Source organism: Choloepus didactylus, chromosome 1 (assembly GCF_015220235.1).
Source record: "Choloepus didactylus isolate mChoDid1 chromosome 1, mChoDid1.pri, whole genome shotgun sequence".
Lineage (NCBI taxonomy): Eukaryota > Metazoa > Chordata > Mammalia > Pilosa > Megalonychidae > Choloepus > Choloepus didactylus.
The window spans coordinates 58,221,728-58,243,271 of record NC_051307.1 but is presented as its reverse complement, the minus strand read 5'-3'; the positions used below and the strand labels follow the sequence as shown (position 1 = coordinate 58,243,271).

Here is a 21,544-nt window from a genome sequence, read left to right as displayed (position 1 = left end):
ATAGACAGTGATTAATTTTTCCCTATTTAACTATCATGAATGACTGCTCAGGCTGGGTCACACTTGAAAGTGAACTCTGGGCTATGCATTAAAATATCATGTTTTAAATAACTATATTTTAAATGCTTTAAGGATTCATAAGAGTCTTATAAAATCAGGACAATGAACTAAAAAAAAAGGAAAATTCAGAGAACAAGGGTATTACGAGACAAATAATTTCTGTCAAAAATAGTATTTATTTCAGTGTCTTAAGAATTATTATTTTCACCTGATCATTCCCATCAACACATAATAGATTGCTTTCCAAAGAAGACAGTAGATGCTAAACTACTCCAAGTAGATGTTTTGCTAAACTAATGAAAGTCTTCACATTTAACCTTTCTAGGATCATATAGTTTTTTTCAAAAGCACTTCTTCCCTCTTTCCCTCAATTTTCAGCTTCTTTGCTAAAATATAATCCCTATATCTTGTTTCCTGAAGACCATTTTTAGTTTCCTTAAATGTCAACTGCTTATTAACATTTCTCTCATTATCCAAGAACTATGTATCAATAATTACAATACCATCCATCAACTAAATAAGAAAAATTCTTTCCAAATTTAGAAACAAAAGTAAGCAGAAAAAAGCACTGCTATTCAAAGCAAACATCAACAGTAAATTCTATATTTATATAATTAAAATTTTAAGTTTGATCTAAACCAGCTGCTCTTTGACAGCCTCAACCTAGCCTGCCACAGACCCTCCCTAGGTGGGCCTGTGTCCACCTGCCAATAGGACTGTTTGCCATTGTTCCAACAAGTGAGTAGAATGGAAGCACTTAGGAATCAAGCAAACACTAACAAAACAGCAATCACGGTTATGCTCAAAGATGTTGATATTCTGCATATAACACATGAAGGTTACTGATGAAGGCATATGCAACTTAGGAATTATTATTTTTCCCTTCATAATCAATATGTTGTAATGTGGTACTTTTTAGGTCCAAATTCATCCATTCATCTACTCTCTTTGCTGTGTGTATAATAATGTGCCAGATACACTGATTAATAAGCTGCCTTCAAGAAGCTTATAGTCTAGCAAAGCAATAATCATTATATCACCCTGTGTGGGACATAGTAGAGGTATGTACACAATGGAGGATATGATTAACTTGATTAGGAACGGTAATAAACCACTACATAGAGGAGGTAACTTTCGATCTTGCTCCTAAAGGAAGGGTGATTGGAAGTGTCACAAAAGAATGGGTGAGAAGAACATTCCAGATACAAGGTACAGCATGCACAAAGACACAGAAGTCTTAAGTGTGTTCACTATGGCAAGGGTGTGGCTTAAGAAGACTACGGCACAGAGGATAGAAAATGAGGCTGATAATATGCTCAATAAGAAGTGGAGGATGGGGGACAACAGTCATAGATGACTGAGTTTTCTAAATTGGGCAACTACTTGAATAGTGAGAGCAAAAATGGACATGGAAAATAGAGTGGAGGTGAGGATTAAGCATTTTGAGGTAGGGGGGCAGGACCATAAATATTTAAATGCCAGAAATGATAACTTTTAGATCCCCCGGTGATACCCAAGTTGCGAGGCCTGGTAGGTAGGTAGAAGCATGGTTTAAGAATGCAATTTGCCAACATACAGTGCATGCAGAGGAAAAAAAAAAAAATGTTTTCCCTAGGGAAAAATAGCAAAAGGCAGGCACAAAGAAGAAAATAGATCAGTGAAAGAGACAGAGAAGTAGTCAAAATGTTATGAGAAGAACAAGGGCATCATCTCAGAATCTACAGATGGAAAATATCGAGGAGGAGGAACTGGTCAACATTATCAAATGCCAAAAAATTTAAAAGAAGATGAGGAATGAATAAGACTCTGGGTTGACAGCTGAGAACTCATAGGTGACTCTGGAAAGAATTATGACACAAATATGAGGGGGGGGAACCAACTGCAGTGAGTTGATTTGTGAGACCAGAAAGGGAGGAAATGGTTAAGTCCATACTATGTTTCCCAGAGCATATATTTTGAAGTGAAGGAGTGGTAGGAGATGAGTCTGGAAGGTAGAGAGAAGCCAAATCAAAGTACCAATCCAGTGTCCCTTCATTTTCACGAGAAATCTCTTGAGAGTGGTCTCCACTGGTGTTTTTACTTGCTCCTCTTACAAACCCTCAACCACTGCCTTGAATTCCCAGCCCTTCCTCTCCAAAACTGTTCTTTCCAAAATCACCAGTGAATTCTTAACTGCCAAACCTGGTGGCCTCTTCCATTATCTTACTATGAATTTTCTGGTATTCACGAAAAACAAAACAACACACTTGTATATGACGATAAACAGGGGAATGATTAAGACTCTGTAAAACTGCTTTCACAGGAAATTCAGATTACTAAAGTTATAATTTCCTGATTTAAATAGTTGAACTTTTTTTTTCATTTCTAGAACAAACACAGGAATATAAACATTTAAAAGTCCACATGTAAATGCATACACACATATAGCTATGGTTTCCATTAGGACCATATGTTGATTTCCCATTAGGTCTTTTCATAAAGGAGTATTAAATCACCATTTATGCAAGCGTAATTTAAAATGTTGCCACCTGGACTTTCTAGTTTCTAGATGAAGGAATCAGCTCCTACAGTAATCATGCCAAAATTCCTGAACTTGATACGTGTTTCTTTTAGATAAGCACTTTAATATTAACCAAACAATCCAATAACAAGGTGTTACATAAATAGATGGAGATCTGGTTTACATAGTCCTTTCACATATTATCTCATTACAGCATTGCCAAATTACAAGGAAAGCTGGGAAAATATTACTATTCCCATTTTATAGATGAGGAGGAACTAAAGCACAGTGGAGGTCAGCTACGTGACCAGAATCAAAGAGCTAGTTTATTGACAGGAACCATACATACCTCCACCCAGTCCTACTGGCCTAGGGCTCTTTCTAATGTACTATGTTGCCATCACATCTGGCCAGGTCATCCCCTCCAGAATGTGGTCTCCAAAGTTGAAAGGCAAAGAATATTTCCAAAGTCAGGGAGGAGTAAAGAATGCCAAACGCCAGTATGAGATCAAGAAAGATGAGGACTAGCCTCTTCATTGGTCTTCAGATATGTCAGGCACAGTCTTACCTCAGGAATTTTGCATTTACTCTTTCTCTGCTTAGAATGTTCTTCCCCCAGATAACTACATGACTCACTACCTCACCTCCTTTCGATTACTTAAATGTCACCTCCTCATTGAAACCTTTCCTGGTCTCTCGATCTAAAACAGCCAACCCCTCTACTTTGAAACTGCCTATCCCCCTTCCCTTTTTTTTCCTCCATTGTACTTGCCAGTATCAAACACATACACACAAGACACAAGCACAGACAGTATCATTTGGTATCTGCCTCTTCCTCTAGAGAGAAAAATTCATAAGGGCAGGGATTTTATTGTCTGTTTTATTGCCTGCATTATATCCAGCACCTTAAAATGTGCCTGGCAATATTACATGCACAAATATCTGTTGGACTAATAAATGAAGGATTGAGAACTATGGAAAAGCCCTGGGATTGTAGGAAAAATAGTCATAAACAGGTCAGGAATTTGTCAGTAGAGCCCAAAACTCAAGGGGTTAAGCAGTAAGTAGGTGGTAAAGAAGGACCAGCAGTAAATAGAAAGGAATCTTTTTTATTATTGTGATAAAATACATGCAACATAAAATTTACTATTTTAACCATTTTTAAGTGTACAATTCAGTGGCATTAATTACATTCACAATGTTGTGCAGACATCACCACTATCTATTTCCAAAGTTTTTCATTACCCCAAACAGAAACTCTGCACCAATCAAACACTCCCCATTCCTCCCTTCCCTCAGCCCCTGGTAACCTCTAACCTCTTTTCTGTCTGTTTGAATTTGACTGTTCTAGATATTTCATGAAAGTGAAATCATACAATATTTGCCCTTTTGTATCTGGCTTCTTCCAGTTAGCATAATATTTTCAAGGTTCATCCACATTGTAGCATGTATCAGAACTACATTCCCTTTAATAACTTAATAATATTCCATTGTGTGATATACCGCATTTTGTTTATCCATCCACCTGCTGAATGGATTTTAGTAAAGGGAACACTTCTGAGAGATTTTGAAGTAGAACCTTTTCCAGACATAAGATGACAGTTTATATTCCAAGACAGAAGAAGCAGCTTTTTGTTACTGTTTTGTGAATCATCCTACACTTGTTGGATGCAGGTGAGAAAACCTGTGGAAAGAAGCAGCTGCTACACAAGAGAGGAGGGTGTCAGGTTACAGAAGGAACTGCAGAAGGTGATGAGACAAAGAGCCCAGGGGGAAGTATAAACCTTGGAAAGGAGTAGGGACATTTTCTGTTCCAAGTTAAGTGGGAAGGAGAGTGTCCAAGCCTGAGAAATTTTAGAAGATGATTTGCACAAGGTCCTGACAAGCGGCTCTGATCCTCAGTAAAGTGAGAGGAGAAATGACAGCTGAAGGAAGGAAACAGAGGTGGACCTGGGATTTGGGCTCCAAGAATGGAAAAAGAGTATTTCTCCACTGAAAGAGTATTTCTGGGGAATGCAAGCAGTTGTGAGGTTCAATATACACTTAAAGGATTCATTCATTCAATAAACAATGAAAAGTTAAGAACTATCCTAGGTGTCTGGATACAACAGTGAAAAAACACCCCACGTTCTGCTTTCATGGAGCCTACATTCTAGTGATGTAAGAACTCTACAGATGTAATCAGCACTATTTTGTCATCTCCTCAAGCAGCCTATAGCAGGTGACAGGTGCCGTACAGTAAACAAGGTTAAGGGGTAGAGAGAGAGAAGTTGAGAGGAAAAGAGGGAAGAACCAGATGACTCTTCCTTTACTGTCTCTAGCACCTGGCTTGGTCATCCTTCTACTCCAGGACTTGCCTTCATTCTATATGACACCTTCAGAAACCCTGAGCCCCCAGTTCCTTATCACTTTCATAACCGTCTCATGTCTGAATCTTAATCTCAGACATTCCCCAGTGTTCATAACCTGCCATCTTTCCAGCTCTCTTACTCAACTGTCCCAGCTGTACCTACCACACCGGTTCTCCTGCCTCATCCCAGCTTCTATCCTCTGACTTTTACTCTGTCCCTTTCAGATCTCACACATGTTCATATCTTTTCTATTAGGCTGTCAAATATGGCCCATAACCTCAAAGCCCCTTTCCCCCATCCTTTGGTCATCCCCACCCAGAAAAACTCCAATCGATTTTTTCCTCTTAAGTATATGAGTCTTGCTTTAAAAATCTACAGGTACATGCACAGCTATGCAGACTCAGGCTGCTAACAAATCACTATTTAGAGTGACCATGCTGTTGTCTCCCTTCTTCCATTTACTGTAAGCTAATAACATTCCCATCTGCTGTTAAAAAGTCAGACAAAATATCAGGACACTATGTCTGCTCCCTTAGAATATTGCCAACAGTGACCTAACCAGTTTTCTTGCATCCACTCTTGTTTTCCTCCAATCTACTCTCCAAACAAAAGGCAGAGCCATCTTTTTAGCATTCAAATCTGATCATTCTTAAAAGTCCTCCAAGGGTTTCATATTGGCCTTAGGAAAAAAGCCAAACTCCCTAACAAGGTATCCCAGTCTTGGTGGATCTAGCCCCTGTGCCCTTTTCCAATCTTGTCTCTTGCCACTCACGTTCACATTCTACACATAAATGCCTGCAGTGCCTAATGCCACTGTATGCATTCTCGTTCATTCTCATTCAATCTCTTCCCCCCCCTCCCTACCTTCCCCTCCCCCACTACTATGTCGTTGCACAATGCTATCCCTGCTACTGAGACCACTATCACGTCCCCTCTTCATCTGGAAAATACCTACCAGACCTCACGTTTTTCATAATGAAATTTGCATGTATGTTCTTCCAATAGACATCCCTAACACCCTGTGCTTTCCTCCTCTCCACAGGGTGAAAGGCACACAATTTCATATGCTTTCATCATGAGGAGGACTATTACTTAATTTATTAACAGGTACTAAAATTTGGCATTCATAAACTAAAACTAGCTACTTAGTAGAGAATTCTAGCTCATATTCTACTTCTATGGCTTCAATATATTACTTGGCAAATTTGTTATCACCAATAGCTGAAATTACTTTGATTTTGAGGAAAATACTTTGTTAGTTTATTGCTATTTTGAGTTGATTGTAGTTTGTCATGCTAAAATTTTGAATCAAAATCACTCTTTATTTACCTTCACAATGGATTTTGTTTATGGTGAGTTGTCTGATTAGTTCCATGGTAACTATGATCATATTTGCATCAACAATAGTTTTCAATAAATGGATTTTAAAATTAATGTTAAATTGCAATGATGATCTATTTATAGCCCTCTTGCTAAAGCAATTTTGCTTAAGAGGTAAAACTACATTTTCATCATAGTATTATTTTTCCACCAAAAAGTGAGAAGAAATGAGGCAGGTGAGCCATAAATTCTTTTGTTCTGCCGAAGCTGGTCATGGTTTGACATAACCACAAAAATGTGATTCACAACTTTTATGTCATAACACATCAGGGTGTTATGATTAGTTCTGAGGTGTCAAAAATAAATTGTTACTGGGGAGTTAATGCTTAAATTGTAGAGTTTCTATTTGGGTTGATTGTAAAGTTTTTGTAATGAATGGTGGTGATGGTAGCACAACATCGTGAATGTAATTAACAGCACTGAATCATGTATTTGAATGTAGTTAAAAGGGGAAATTTTAGGTTTGTATATATGTTACTAGAATAAAAATTTTAAAAAAAGTGGGCGTGTACGACAAAGTGAATAAGACCTATTATAAACAATGGACTATAGTTATTAGTACAATTATAAAAATGTTGTTTCATGGCTTGTAACAAGTATACCACACTAATGCAAGGTATTAATATAATAATAGGGTGGTATATGGGAATTCCGTATCTTATCCATGATTTTTCTGAAACCTACAACTCGTCTAATAAAAAAATGCAAAAAAAAAAAATAGTCATCAGGACTTTAACCAATTTGAAATAAATAAAAATAGAAAATTAAGAAATGTGTTACTAAATCAGCTAAAAAGCTGAAGTTTCGGGCTGATTTGCTTTTTAAAAATAATCTAGAATGGAATCAAGGCTATATCTGTGGTGTTATTTTCACTTTTTTTTTCATCTCAATATAATTTTTGATAAAGGGACATAAATTATAGTAAGGTACAAAACAGATGCCCTTAATCATAGGTAACCCATGAGAGTCATCCATCATAAGCATCATAGAAAAAAAAAAAAAACAAAAAACATACAGGTGAAAATTACATGGTCTAAATAAAAAAAAAAAGTCAGAAATAAATAGCAACAATGGGTATGGATATATAGATAAGAAGAAAGGGCTACTGATGGGTCTTCAACTGATGGCAGTGGGGAAGGAAACCAAATGACAGATAATCACTCCCAAATGTCAAGAATGGGTAATTGGTGGTACCTTTTACTAGGATAAGGAATATAGAGGTAGAAGGAAGATAGGATAAACTGCAATGGGTTCAAATTTGAGTATGCCAAATTTCATACGCAGTGGAATCAAGGTGAAAAGGTACATGAAAGAATTGGCTCTACCCTCCAAAGGCTCAGAGGAACACCCTGGGCTGCAGAAAGACAGGTGGGTTTTGTCATGGGGAAAAATATAGGTAGAAATCAAATCAACCAGGGCAGATATATAAGGTGAGAAGAGAAGACAACAAACAGACAAAAGTTAAGGAAAACTCTTTCCTTGCTACTATGGTACAAGGAAAACACTGGGCCAGAATAACAAATGCTTCTCATTCTCTGAAAGCTTTTAGAAGCCCTCTATGATGTTCTAGAATCAATACCTGGCACCTGTAGAGACATGCAGAGTAGGCAAAATTTCTCACTGTTTTTGAATACAGGAAAACAAACATCTGGAGTATGTACATGACCAGTCATACTCAATTTCCATTTGATAAGGTACTCTGTCATACCACAAGGTAGACATCAGTCCAGGTCTGTGATTGGTTGGAGCTGCTGCAAATCAAACAATACACTCAACATCTAAGAACTCTGAAACATCGGGGACCCAGACTGGCACAAGCCACACTGATAGGTTTAAGCTCTGGCAGTCTCTCAGTCATCTGGAAAGCATAATGACACACAGTGCAATCTCCATTTCAGGCACCCTGATAACACTGTCTTTACCAAAACAGTCAAAAGGCAAGTTCAATAAACTACATGGCACCCAATAATGTGGACTATTTGGAGGTGATATCTATAAGCCACAAATATTAATACTCCACTCTTACCAGCCTACAAAAATGAAAACTTTGCCAACATGTATGTCTTCTTTTCAAATGTTTTACAAAATCAATGTTTCTAGTGGTTGGTTCCTATGCTATTCACTCAAAATAAATCATTACCCTTTCAAAGCAGTTATTTCTAAGGTTTAGCCAAACTTCATGTGGCAAAAAGGCAACTATTTTACCAGCGCTTACTTTACGTCAGGCATTGTGCAGTGCTTTACATGTTATCCTAGTTAATTCTAAAAAAGGCCTATCAAATAAGATCAGTAAACCAAGGCTCAGAGTACATTTCCCCAAGATTACAAAGCTACTATATGGCAGAGCTGGATTTAAACCCATATCTATCTGATTCCAAAGACTGTGTTCTTTCCTTCATCACACAAGTAATTTTCATACTGTTTTGAGAAAGTGCCATGGTTAGCAGAGGGAAAGAGTAGTGGCTGACTGTACAGCTCCAGACAACTTATTCCCCACCATCCTTTCATTTTTCCAAGTACAATTATAATCGAAAAACATGAGTTTCTGTGTTTGAAAAGAGAAATTTGAAAACCCCTATATTAAATTGATGTCATATCATTACTACTATCTGCATCACTGAGAAAAAAAGATACCAAACATTTATTAAGGTCACAGTCTATTAAAAAATTAATTCAGTAACTTATTTTTCCCTAACCAAGAAAAAATTGATTGCATTTATCTTTGACTACCTGCCTGAGAATGAGCTGAAAAGGATGAAGGAAAGAAGAACTACACAAAATTAATATAGGAATGGATGCATAAATTTAATATAGTCATCTTACTAATAATGGTAGAATGTGGACCTAAATATCTGGAAGCCCCTTCAGGCAAATGTAAAAACCTGATCAATATAAAATGAATGTATTTTCCAATGGAATAGAAGATGCAAGTATTAGAAACAAATAGCAATGTTAGCAAAACAACAAAATTCGTACAGCATGTAAGTGGTGTTTTGATAACTAAGAGTCTAATGATGTTCAAAGATAATATAAAGCTTCTATAATCTCCAATTTTTAAAAGTAAAATTAATTTTTATAGCTCAAGCTTGCTTTATAATCAACAAACTTCAACATCTTGATTGCTGTCTCAAGGTCAAATACACAAAATGAAGACACATATAAGAATATGTTTATTACACATAAATCTGCTATATATTCAGAATCAAGAGGGAAAATGGTATATATTATTTTTCTTATCACAGAAGGCATTATCATAAAATTCAGGTTAACAAGATGGAAGCATGACAAGAAATGTCAAATTGCAGTGGAGTGCTGTTTCAGAAAACTATTCATTAAAAGAAAACAAATGGCATGCATTATGCCACTAGCTATGTGAATAAGCTTCAATTCAGACTGCTTAAAATAGCAAGATAATAAATATTGTTGCTAACTGTTTTTTTAAAGGTATGGGCTGACAATATTACAAAAATACATATTTGTTTTCATGCCTGGCAGCATCAGGTTCCTGAGCAACTGGGTCCATACAGTTAGAGGTTGAACAAATTGTACCATCAGTTTACAGAGGGGAGAAAAGGAGTTACACAGCAAAAATGCAAGGGCCCATTCTATTAAGGACTAAGCAATGTGCTATGCATATGTAACCTCACAGGACTCAACTATTAAGAGAAACAGTCTCATGACTGAGAGTGGTATTTACCCAGAGTCCTAGACTCCAGAAAGAAATTATCCCAGGCACTCAGACCAAGATATTAAGAATAGATAGAAATGATTATTAGCATGGAGACCAGACACTATACTTGCCCATATATATATGTAGTGAATCCATGAAAACCACAAAGATGTGACTTGCTGGAGTAAATCTTTGTAGCTGGAAAGTGAGACTATCGGAAATGAAATGCTGAATTTACCCAACTTTGAAGACTAAAGGTATTTTAGTGAGAGGACAGCTAAAGTAGTAGACCATCACATATAGGCTGAGTAGGGAAACAAGTAAAGACCAACACAGCAGAGGCGAGCAGGGAGAGCCAAAAGGTTTGGTGAAGGTCAAGGTGGAGTACAGAGGCAATAAGGGACTAAGAGATAGAATGAGGTGGTTGACAGCCAAGGAAACTTCAAAGAAACAAGGGGGCTCTCATGCATTTACAGCACTAGAAGTAAAAAGCCTGCAGCAGGACAATCAAGACATATTTAAAACTGAAACTGAGGAAGAAAGCTATACAGCCTGTGCAGTGGTAAAGAAGGAAGCTGGCAAACACTTCTGCAAAAGAGTAGTAGCTGGGAGATGCTATATAAACCTGGGAGCAGGATACAGTACCAATTGGAAGAAGAAGGGAGTGAGTGAAGAAAGATGAAGCAAGGTAATCCCGATGTTTTTTCTTTCAAGAAAGCAAATATTTGCATTGTTTACTATGATGAGAAAGGTAAGAATAAAGAAAGAAAACAACTTGATCTTTACTAGATGTTATAAGTTGAACTGTGTCCCCCGAAAGACATGTTCAAGTCCTAACTCCCAGTCTGTGACTGTGACCATATTTGGAACTAGGGTCTCTGAAGATGTCATTACTTAAGATGAGGCTAAGCAAGATTGGGGTGTGCTGTAATCCAATATGCCTGGTGCTCTTATAAAAAGGGGGAGAACTGTACACAGACAGAGGGAAGAAGGCCATTTGAAGATGAGGCAGAGAACAGCATGGATTGCTGGCAAGCCACCACCAGAAGCCAGGAGAGAGACATGAACAGATTCTTCCCGACAGACTTCGGGGGAAGCATGACCCTGCCAACACCTTGATTTTGAGTTTTTAGTTCCCAGACCTGAGAGAACAAATTCCTGTTGTTTCAAGCCACCCAGTTTATGATACTCTGTTAAGGCAGCCCGAGGAAATTAAGACACTATATTTAATGTAATTGGACCTTATGTAATTTTCAATTATGTTAACACGAAGAATTCAGATGATTTTCTTGTCCTTCCTCTGACCAAGTAAATTTACCCTGAAATCTCTGACAAGTACAAGCTTTCCTTTGACTATCACAAATCATGAAAAAAGAAAGTAATGGGGATCAAGCCCTGTCAATATGGGACAGCTGCCAAAACTTGATCACATACCAAGCCTCACATTACCAAACAACACAAATATCCAATTTCTAGAAAATCACTAATGAGTGAAAAGTTATGTTGCAAGGTTTAATGAGTTTCACTGATATTTAACCATCAAAAATCATCTAGGTGGGTGGGTAACATATACTTTTCATTCTTTTCTTGTAGTAGTAAATGAAGCCAGTTCCTACATGAGTGGACCAACATATCCATTGCATTGCAATGACATCTCAGAACATATTATTACCTTCTACCCTCAAAAGAACTATTAGCTGTCAGCAGCATTTCAGAAAACATGACATAAATCAAAGAACTTTCTAGGGAAAAGTGACCATGGAGTTCACATGATCCATTACGAATTAGAAAACTTGGTGAAATGCCCAAGCTGAAGTCCACACAACTAGTTACAGCAGAGCTGGGATAACAACACAACCCACTAAACTCCCTCCTCAGTCACTGTTCTACCCTTGCCCCCATGATGCAGAAATAATGTCCACAAGAGCTGGACCGGCTTTCCATATAAAGTAATAATACGATGCTCTTTTGGAAATGCAAAATGAGATAATAGAATCTAAAAGACAAAGAATGCACACAAATGAAAAATATTAGCTAGACAGAAAATAATAATAGTTAAAAACTATACCTTTACCGCTTCTGGTGAAAGTACATTTTCCTTTTTCTGACTTGGGCACAGGGGCTCATTTTCAACACTGAAAAATAAAAACCATGGTTTCTTTTGAAATTAAAATATACAGTTTCTGTGTTTAAACCAAAGATCGAAAGGCAGTTTATCTGCAAAGCTCAAAGATTCATATACAAAATGTTATGTTAAGAATGTGATTTCAACGTCTAAACTTGAAAATTACAATCAAAATGTTTGTTGAAGCTTCAGAAATTTTTGTAAGTCCATGCTTTATATTGTCTTAGTTTGACATTACTAGTATCACAGTAATGACACACATGAATCAAAGAAGCCCCAGTTTACCACTATCATAACCTTGGAAAGTGTTTACCCTAAGATTTTCTTTAAATTAGGTTTTTCTCCACAGCCTGGTCTCTTTTACATATATATACATTTTTTTTTATTAAAGAAGTTCTAGGTTTACAGAAAAATCATGCTGAGTTCCCATATACCTTCCCTCACACATAAAGTTTTCCCTATTATTAACACTTTGCATTAGTGTGGTAGCTTTGTTACAATTGAGGAAACAATATTATTATAATTGTAATATATTAACTACAATCCATAGTTTACATTAGGGCTCTTTGTTTGTAATGTATAGTCCTTATGGGGTTTTAAAAAATTTTATTCTAGCAACATATATACAACATAAAATTTACCCTTTTAACCATACTCAAACACATAATTCAGTGCTGTTAATTAAATTAAACAAAATGTCATGCTGCCATGCCCACCATCCACTACCAAAACTATTCCATCACCCCGAACAGAAACTCTTTACCAATTAAGCATTAACTCCCCATTCCCTATCCCTACCCCTGCCCCTGGTAACCTGCATTCTAGCTTCTGAATCCACAAATTTGTTTATTCTAATTATTTCATATCAGTGAGATAATACAAGATTTGTCCTTTTGGGTCTATCTTATCTCACTCAACATGCTATCTTCAAGGTTCATCCATTTTGTCTTATATATCAGAACTTCATTCCTCTTCACAGCTGAATAATATCCCAATGCATGTATAAACCTCATTGTTGTTTATCCATTCATCTGTTGATGGGCACTTGGGTTGTTTCCATCTTTGGGCAACTGTGCATAATGCTGCTATGAATATCAATGTGAAAATATCTGCTCGAGTCCCTGCTTTCAGTTCTTTGGGGTATACACCTAGAAGTGGGATTGTCTGGTGTATTAGGGTTTTCCAGGGAAAAAGAACCAGCAGATGATGGATATATACATAATGTAAATACTATGAGACTTATTACAGGATTTGGCTCATGTGACTGTGGGGATGGGCAAGTCCAAATTCCAAAGGGAAAGCCATAAGCTGGGAACTCAGATGAAGGTTTTCAATTAATTCCCCAGGAGAAGCTGGCTAGCTGAAGTGGAGATAGATATTCTTTCTTCCGACTCCCAAAATCATCAGTTATTTTTTCAAGGCCTTCTTGACAAGTCTTCTCTCATTGCTGAAGGCAAGCTCCTTAGTTGACTGTAGATGTAATCAGCCATATATGTAATCAACTTACTGATGATTTAAATCCATAAACCATCCTCACAATCCAGCCAGTGTTTCCTTGATCAAACAACTGGACACCATAACCTAGACAAACTGACTCATGAACTTAACACTGGTACATATGGTAATTCTATACTTAGCTATCTGAGGAACTGCCAAATTGTTTTCCAAAGCAGCTACACCATTTTACATTCCCACCAACAATGAAAGAGAATTCCTAGTTCTCCACATCCTCTCTAACACTTGTTATTTTCTGTTTTTGAAATAGTAGGCATTCTAGTAGGTGTGAAATAATACTTCATTGTGGTTTTGATTTACATTTCCCTAATAGCTAACAATGTTGAGAACATTTTCAGTACTTTTTGGTCATTTGCACATCTTCTTTGGAGAAATGTATACTCAAATCTTTTATCCATTTTTTAACTGGGTTATTTTTCTTTTTGTTGTTGAATTGCAGGATTTACTTATAAATTCTTGAAAGTAAACCCTTATTGGGTATGTGGTTTCCAGATATTTTCCCCATTCTGTAGTTTGTCCTCCTACTTTCACGATGAAGTCCTTTGATGCACAATTTTTAATTTTGATTAAGTCTCATTTATCTATTTTTGTTGTTGATGTTGTTGTTCATGCTTTTGCTCTAAAGTCTAAGAAACCAGTGCCTAACACAACATGCTGTGGTGGGGTTTGAAGCCGTACATACCCCAGAAAACATTTTCTTAAATTCAATCCATTCCTGATGTGAACCCATTGTAAGTAGGACATTTTGATAAGGTTACTTCAGTTAAGTTGTGTCCCACCTCACTCAGGATGGGTCTTAATTCTATTACTGGAGTCCTTTATAAGTGGAGTGAAATTAAGACAGAGAAAAAGAAAGCCAGAGGAAACAAGAAGCTACATCAATGGACCCTGGAAGAGAAGGGAGAGACCGTTATGTGCCTTGTCATGTGACAGTGGAGTCAAGGATTACCAGCAGTCAGGCCAAGAAGGCCATCATCGTTGGGGAGAAAGCATCACCTTGATGATGCCTTGATTTGGACATTCCTTAAAGCCTCAAAATCATAAGCTAATAAATTCCCATTGTTTAAGACAACTCACTCATGGTATTTGCTTGAGCAGCCTAGGAAACTAAAACAGATGCTTCCCTGAAGTTTTTTCTAGGAGTTTTATAGTTCTGGCCCTTATATTTAGTCTTTAATCCATTTTAGGTTAATTTTTGCATGTGATGTGAGGTAGGAGTCTACCTTCATTCTTTTGCACATGCAGATACAGTTTTCTCAGCACCATTTGTTGAAGAGACTATTTCCCCATTGAGTGGACTTGTCAAATCAATTGGCCATAGATGTAAGAGTTTTTTTCTGAAATCTCAATTCAATTCCATTGGTCTATAGGTCTGTCCTTGGGCCAGTACCATGTTGTGTGGATGACCGTAGCTTTGTAATAAGTTTTAAAATCAGGAAGTATGAGTCCTCCAATTTCATTCTTCTTTTTCAAGATGCTTTTGGATACTCAGGGCCCAAACCCTTCCACATAAATCTGACAATCAGTGTTTCCATTTCTGCAAAGGAGACAGCTGGAATTTCGATAGGGATTGTGTTGAATCTGTAAATCACTACAACTGATTTTTTTCAGGTTGATCATGTACCCTGCCATTTTGCTGAATTTGTTTATTTGCTCTAGTAGCTTTGCTTTGGATTATACAGGATTGTCTCTATATAAAATCACGCCATCTGCAAATAGGGATAATTTTACTTCTTCCTTTGCAATTTGGATATCTTTTATTTCTTTTCTTGCCTAATTGCTCTGGCTAGGACTTCCAGTACAATGCTGAGTAACAGTAGCGACAGTGGGCATCCTTGTCTTCTTGTTCCTGATCTTAAAGGGAAAGTTTTCAGTATCACACCACTGAGTATGACGTTAGCTGTGGGTTTTTCATATATGCTCTTTTTATCATGTTGAAGAAGTTTCCTTTTATCTCTAGTTTTCCACGTTTTTAACAAGAAGGGGTGCTGAATTTTGTCAAATGCCTTTTCTGTGTCAATTGAGAAGCTGATGTGCTTTTTTTCCACTTCATATTCTATCAATGTTGTGTATTACATTAGTTGATTTTCTTATGTTGAACCACTTCTGCATACCTGGGATAAATTTCAGTTGATCATGGTGTATAACTCTTTTAATGTGCTGTTGGATTTGGTTTGCTAAGATTTGTTGAGGAATTTTACATCTATATTCATATATTCTGCAGGTTTCTTTTCTTGTGTCATCTTTACCTGTCTTTGGTAGGAGGGTGATGCTAGCCTCATAGAATGAATTAGGAATAGTTTCCTCCTCTTCAATTTTTTGGAAGAATTTGAGGGGAACTGGCATTAATTCTTTTTGGAATGCTTGGTAAAATTCACTAATGAAGCCACTTGGTATTGGGCATTTCTTTGTTGGAAGGTTTTTGAGTACTGATTCAATATCTTTACTTCTTATCAGTCTGTTGAGATCTTCTATTTCTTCTTGAATCTGTGTAGATAGTTTGCGTATTCTAGGAATTGTCCATTTCATCTATGTTATCTAATGTAGACTAGCATACCTGATTTTTTTGAATGCCTTTGCTAAGTGTTATTTTGAATTGAATATATTTCTTCTCATAAAATTCTTACAAACCTATAGGGTCATCTCGTGAATTCTGGGAATACTAAAAAATAAATGCAAGCTTATTTTGCCCCAAACATGTCTCAGATAGCACCTTAAGGATCCAATATTCCAGACAGTCTCTTCTAATTGTCTTTTGGCTGGAATACCTTCAAAGATGCCGTATGGGACATTATTCCTGTTAGACCCATATGCATTTTAGATCTAAACATTTATATTTCTGTGTTCATATGTCATCTTGTTTTCATACTTTTATAATCCTAGACAAATAAGTAGCTCTGCCCTAAAGATTATCATGACTGTCTACTTGTCTACCATGTGCCCAGAACTGTGCATGGTCTTGATACAAAAATAAGCAAGACAAGTTCTTTGCAAAAACTCAGTCTAGTGGACAGATATGCAAGCAAACTTTAACAATACAGGTTGGTAAAAGTTATAATTGCTGAATGAACAAAACGCTATGGAGCACAGAGGACAAGGAACAACTGGTTCTGCCTGATCTCTAAAGGGCCCACAGTGGAGGTAAAAGGCAAGGGGGTAATAGAGAATACAGCATTTTCAGGATACCACATCTTGTTTGTTTGTTTTTAGTACAAGACTGGAGCAAAGGAACTTGCAACAGGTAGAGGTGGTCCTGCTAAAGAATGAGACCAGAAGTCAGGCAGTTGCCAGACTATGAAGAACTGGCTCAAAATGTTATAGAATTTTATCTTTTTTCCACATGTAGTAGGAAGCCTTTGGAACCTTTAAGCGGGAGTCAAGCATAAGCAGGAGGATAACTGAGAGTAGGTAAAACCAAGAGAATCGGAGCAGGTAGTGATGGAGTGACTTAAAAGGAAGAGGTGTCAGTATTTCAGATCAGATAGAAGCCATCCCAAAGCAGACAAGATGGAAAGAGAGGGCATGATTCATGCTACTGAGATTTTCTATCCTTAGAATCCAGTGCTATTATGTAGACTTCTCAGGGAACAAGTGTTCAAAAGACAGGAACAGAAGACAGAAAGATAATGAACATCTGGAAAATATAATGGATGAAAATTTCATTAAGTTCCAGACACTATGCAGGAATACATGGACCAATAAGACATAGCCCTACTCTTAAACTTTTAAATGTCAAGAGGAAAGGCAAGCATATAAAAAAGATAAACATGCAAGCCACGTGTTAAACATGTGGGAAATTCTATAGGAAAAACCAAGGGAAAAAAAGTAGAAAAAAATATTCTTCAAAATTGAAACCTGTATGCGTATATGTATCTATAAAATAAGAATCTCTCAAATGGTTGCTGTTTTAAAAATGAGCGGGTTCTTTTCTTTTTCCCCCCTATTTTACTAGCATTACATTTGCTCCAAGATTGTTTACAATTTTCTAGTGTTCTTCTTTTGAATGTTAATTGATACTGGTTTATTTAAGCTTAAATCAAAGAAAACAGACTGGGAAAATACATGTAAATAGGGCATACTATAAGGATTTGGGGTATAATCAAGAATTATACTGACCCTATTGATTTTGTAAGCATATTCTCTAACTACAATCTATTTTGAATGACCTACCTAAAAACGATCTAAACATACAACAAGCTTTTAATTTAGTCTCCTACTTCTTGCTTCAAGATTCTAAAATTCTAATTTATTTAGAGCTTTTACAGGACTTTCTATAAACATATTGCCTTCGTGAGATTTTAAATGAAAATGGTAAGCATTTCTTTTCCAATACAAAAGCTCTGCAGCAAATGCAACTCCGGGTCCACAGGATTATGATAGAACTGAGGCTTTTCAAGTAGCTGCAATTACTTCCAAGTACACACTACAAGCACACACAAAAATGCCAGGTAAACATACCACTAAATTGCCATAAAGGTAAGTAGTTAGCACTGAGCAATTAAAGAATTTAAAGCTGAAACCATCAAAAGAAATATTACTTGACACTTGTGCAGCTTTCTAAAACTTACATCCTATGTTTCATGATTTTTACTGCTAAATCAAAATTATAAAATGTGTTGACACAGCGCAAACACCACATTTTCAAATTTTTGTTTAATTATAAAAATTATCACTTTAATTAAAGCTTTCACCAATTCTCTGCCAGGTTACCAGAGCCCCTTCTTACTTGGTCTCTCCCATCTTCAGGACAGCTCTGCTTTGATCCATTCTTCATATGGCTGTCAAAGCAACTGTTAATCTGATCATGTCACACCCCTGTTCAAAAATCTGTCAACATATCCCTAACAGATGAAAGATAAAACAAATAGTCCTTAGCACAGACCTGGCCCCAGATACACCTGCCACACAGAATCACTTCACATTCCTAGAATATGCCAAGTTCACAAGCCAGCAAATCACTTTCTTCTCCTGCCTGCAACATCCTTCCCCACCCTGGGCAATCCTTAATCTTTTATGATTTAGTCCTAGCTTTATATATTTGTGATTCCAGTTACACCTCTGATACATTTATTGCTCTTAATCCTAATGGCTGGTTATCCATTTGCCCAAAGAGAATATGAATTCACTAAATTCAGAAAGTATCATTCCTGCCTGAGTTCCAAGGCCTACTATTGGGTCTGGCACTGTGAAGGCACTTTATTATTTGTCAAATGAATTTTTTTAAAAAAAATCTATCAAATAGACTCTTACCTTAATCAGAAAACAGTGCTCCATTGATAAAATGTAATAGCACACACCACACATTAGTTGTTTTTTTTTTTTTTTCCCTAATGAAATAGTATATAATTCTCTTGAAAGAATGTATCAGCCTCTCTCATTCCCCAACATCTTTCTCTAAAGGCATTGAGAGAAGTGGGGACTGATGGGAGAATTTAATTATTCAACAGGAGTAAAGTCATTTTTCAGTTTATTTTAAAAAAAAACACTATAACATGGTACATAAAGATAATCAAGACACTACATACCTAGATGCCTGCTTAATAAAAAAAAAAAAAAAAAAAAAAACAGAAAAGACTCAAAAGTCTTAGAGTGGTACTTTCAGACTCTTAAACATAAGAGGGAAAGAGAAACATGTTCAAATTTAGATGATCTCAAACCTTTTATAAAAGAAGATAATCTGTTCCTATTGTTCTCTCACAATTTAATCCCCTTTGGGACCTAGAATATTTCAATAGAAATATTTTTAGAAATCATACACTTTGCTCATGGCAAGCAGTTGGGGCAGGAATCATTATCACATGTAGGCACAGAAAACACCACCTTGTATTTCTAAATAGAGTTTGGAAATAAATATTAAAGTCAAAGTAACATAGATGCTCCTTAGTTTTTAAGCAACCTTACATAGACCATAGCTGAAAACCAGGACTCCAACAAACTGATAAAAGACATAAAGTAAACCACTGGGATATGAAAAAAAAGAAAAAGAGCCAATTCAACATTCAAAAGTTCAAACAATTTACTTGGAGGAGAATCCCTAACCAGTCACTTCAGATATCTTATATTCTCATTTGTGATGGAGGTCCCCTAACCATATCAGATGAAAATCCAGAAAAGTGGGCACAAGAGCTTATTCACTCAACAGAGATGTACTGCTCACTTTTTGTATATGCCAGGCATGCTGTAGGAGCTGGGGTGCAGGGAATGAATCAAAGTCCTTGTCCTTAGTAAGCTGCCCCTCTCCTTCCAAACACTTATGTGCATCAGAATCATCTGGGGAACTGTGTTTTGTAAACAGATTTCTAGGCCTGATCGCCAAGTGTTCAGAATGGATTCAGGCCCAGGAAGTCACATTTCAACAACCAACACCCACCTTCTCCAGGTTTTTCTGAAGCAGGTTGTCCTCCAGCCACACTCTGATAAAGGGGGCCCTCTTTGTATTACAGGTGAAACCATCACTGGTATTTGTACTGGGAAGACAATAGTCTGGTCACAGAAAGATTTCCACTTAACAATATTTTTATTAATATTATTACTTTTTGATACTTAAAGGGTAGGCATCCATTCTTAAGAACACTCCGTCATATGGAACACTATCCTTTTCCCAACACAGTTGTCCAACAGAGCTCCTGGCCCCAGCAAAGAGTTGTTGCCCTACTGAGCACACAGATCACCCCAAGTACAGAATGAGATCAACAAGAGAAAACCCCCTTTTTCTAGTCCAAGCCACAGATCGAGACACAAGGGATACACTGCTGGGCATCTTCCGGAGCCAGTTCCTCATGTGGTAAGACTGCAACTTCTTGGATCGTCAACAGACACACACACAGAACCACAATACACACTCACTGCACAGGGGGCTGAGGCAGCAAAAGAGAGAAAAGCCCTTCACTCCTCCTCTTCCTGTAGCACACTTTTTGGGTACCTTCTCCCCCTATGCCTTTTCTCTCACACCCAAAGCTCTCACATCATTATCGTGGCTGGATCAAAAAAGTCTGGAAATAGAACTGAAGCAAGCCTCCACAACTGTCTTCCAGAGGCTTGCCCACTTCTCTATGGGTGCTGCAGTCTAGAATTTCTTGCCATTTCCAGAAAGGAGGCAATCTTTGGTGCTGATGACATCATTTGCAGTAATTTTGAGCATCCCTAAACACAAAGTCCATTAACATAAGATTGGTGGTGGCAATTTAATTATTTTTGGATGATGAGTTTTAATCTGTGATTATACCCCCTAAGTTTTGTTATCATAATGCATATACCTTAAAATACCTTTCTACAAATCATTTATAAGAATGTGCCTTCAACTTAGGGGGCAGGACAAGATGGCGGAGTGGTGAGGTGTGGAATTTAGTCACTCCTCTAGGGCAGCTAGAATTAGCCAGGAACTGTATGAAACAGCGTTCTCGGGGTCTCCACTGACCAGTCAAGCACAGTACACTAGCCTGGAGCAAGTGGAACAGCTGAGGTCACCCAAACCCTCGCCCAGACCCCACAGACTGTCTCACAGCTGGCTCCCTGAAGGGAAAAAAACAATCTGCTGGGAGCAATAAGGAGGGCTCAACCCAGCCTCAACTGCAGAATTAATTCACAATTTACTTAACTTTTGGAGTTGGGGGTGTCCGGAATGTTAGAGAAGGGTTAGGCTCCAGGAAGCGGGGGCACATAGAAGCAGGCACCCATTCTGCAGCTCCAAAAAGGCTTGGTGTTCTTTTGTTTTTTTGTTTTCCTACATTTGGTCCCTTTTCTTTTATTGCTATCTGACTCCTTATCTTTTTATACTTCAATAGCCCCCTGGCAAGGGCAGAATTAAAACTGTTGGAGAGTAACTATCCAGGTGAAAGAAACAATACCCTAAAGCTCACATTTTTGAATAATCCATGCTGACAATGGGGAAAGGCCTCAAAAAGGGATTTTTTTTTTTCCTTCTTTTCTTTTTAAAATAACTG

At 37.2% G+C, this 21,544-nt stretch overlaps 1 protein-coding gene across 3 annotated transcripts in view; it reads right to left on the bottom strand.

Moving 5' to 3' along the window:
* CRYBG3 (crystallin beta-gamma domain containing 3) overlaps positions 1–21,544 on the bottom strand; it is a 131,073-nt gene that overhangs the window by 95,409 nt on the left and 14,120 nt on the right. The window contains exon 2 of one of the 3 annotated variants that reach the window (XM_037834058.1): positions 12,030–12,096. The exons of 1 other annotated variant lie outside the window; for it this stretch is intronic. In XM_037834058.1, coding sequence (XP_037689986.1) covers positions 12,030–12,096 — 67 coding nt within the window. The remainder of the gene's footprint in view (positions 1–12,029; positions 12,097–21,544) is intronic. One more of the 3 variants, XM_037834067.1, reaches the window with a different exon arrangement.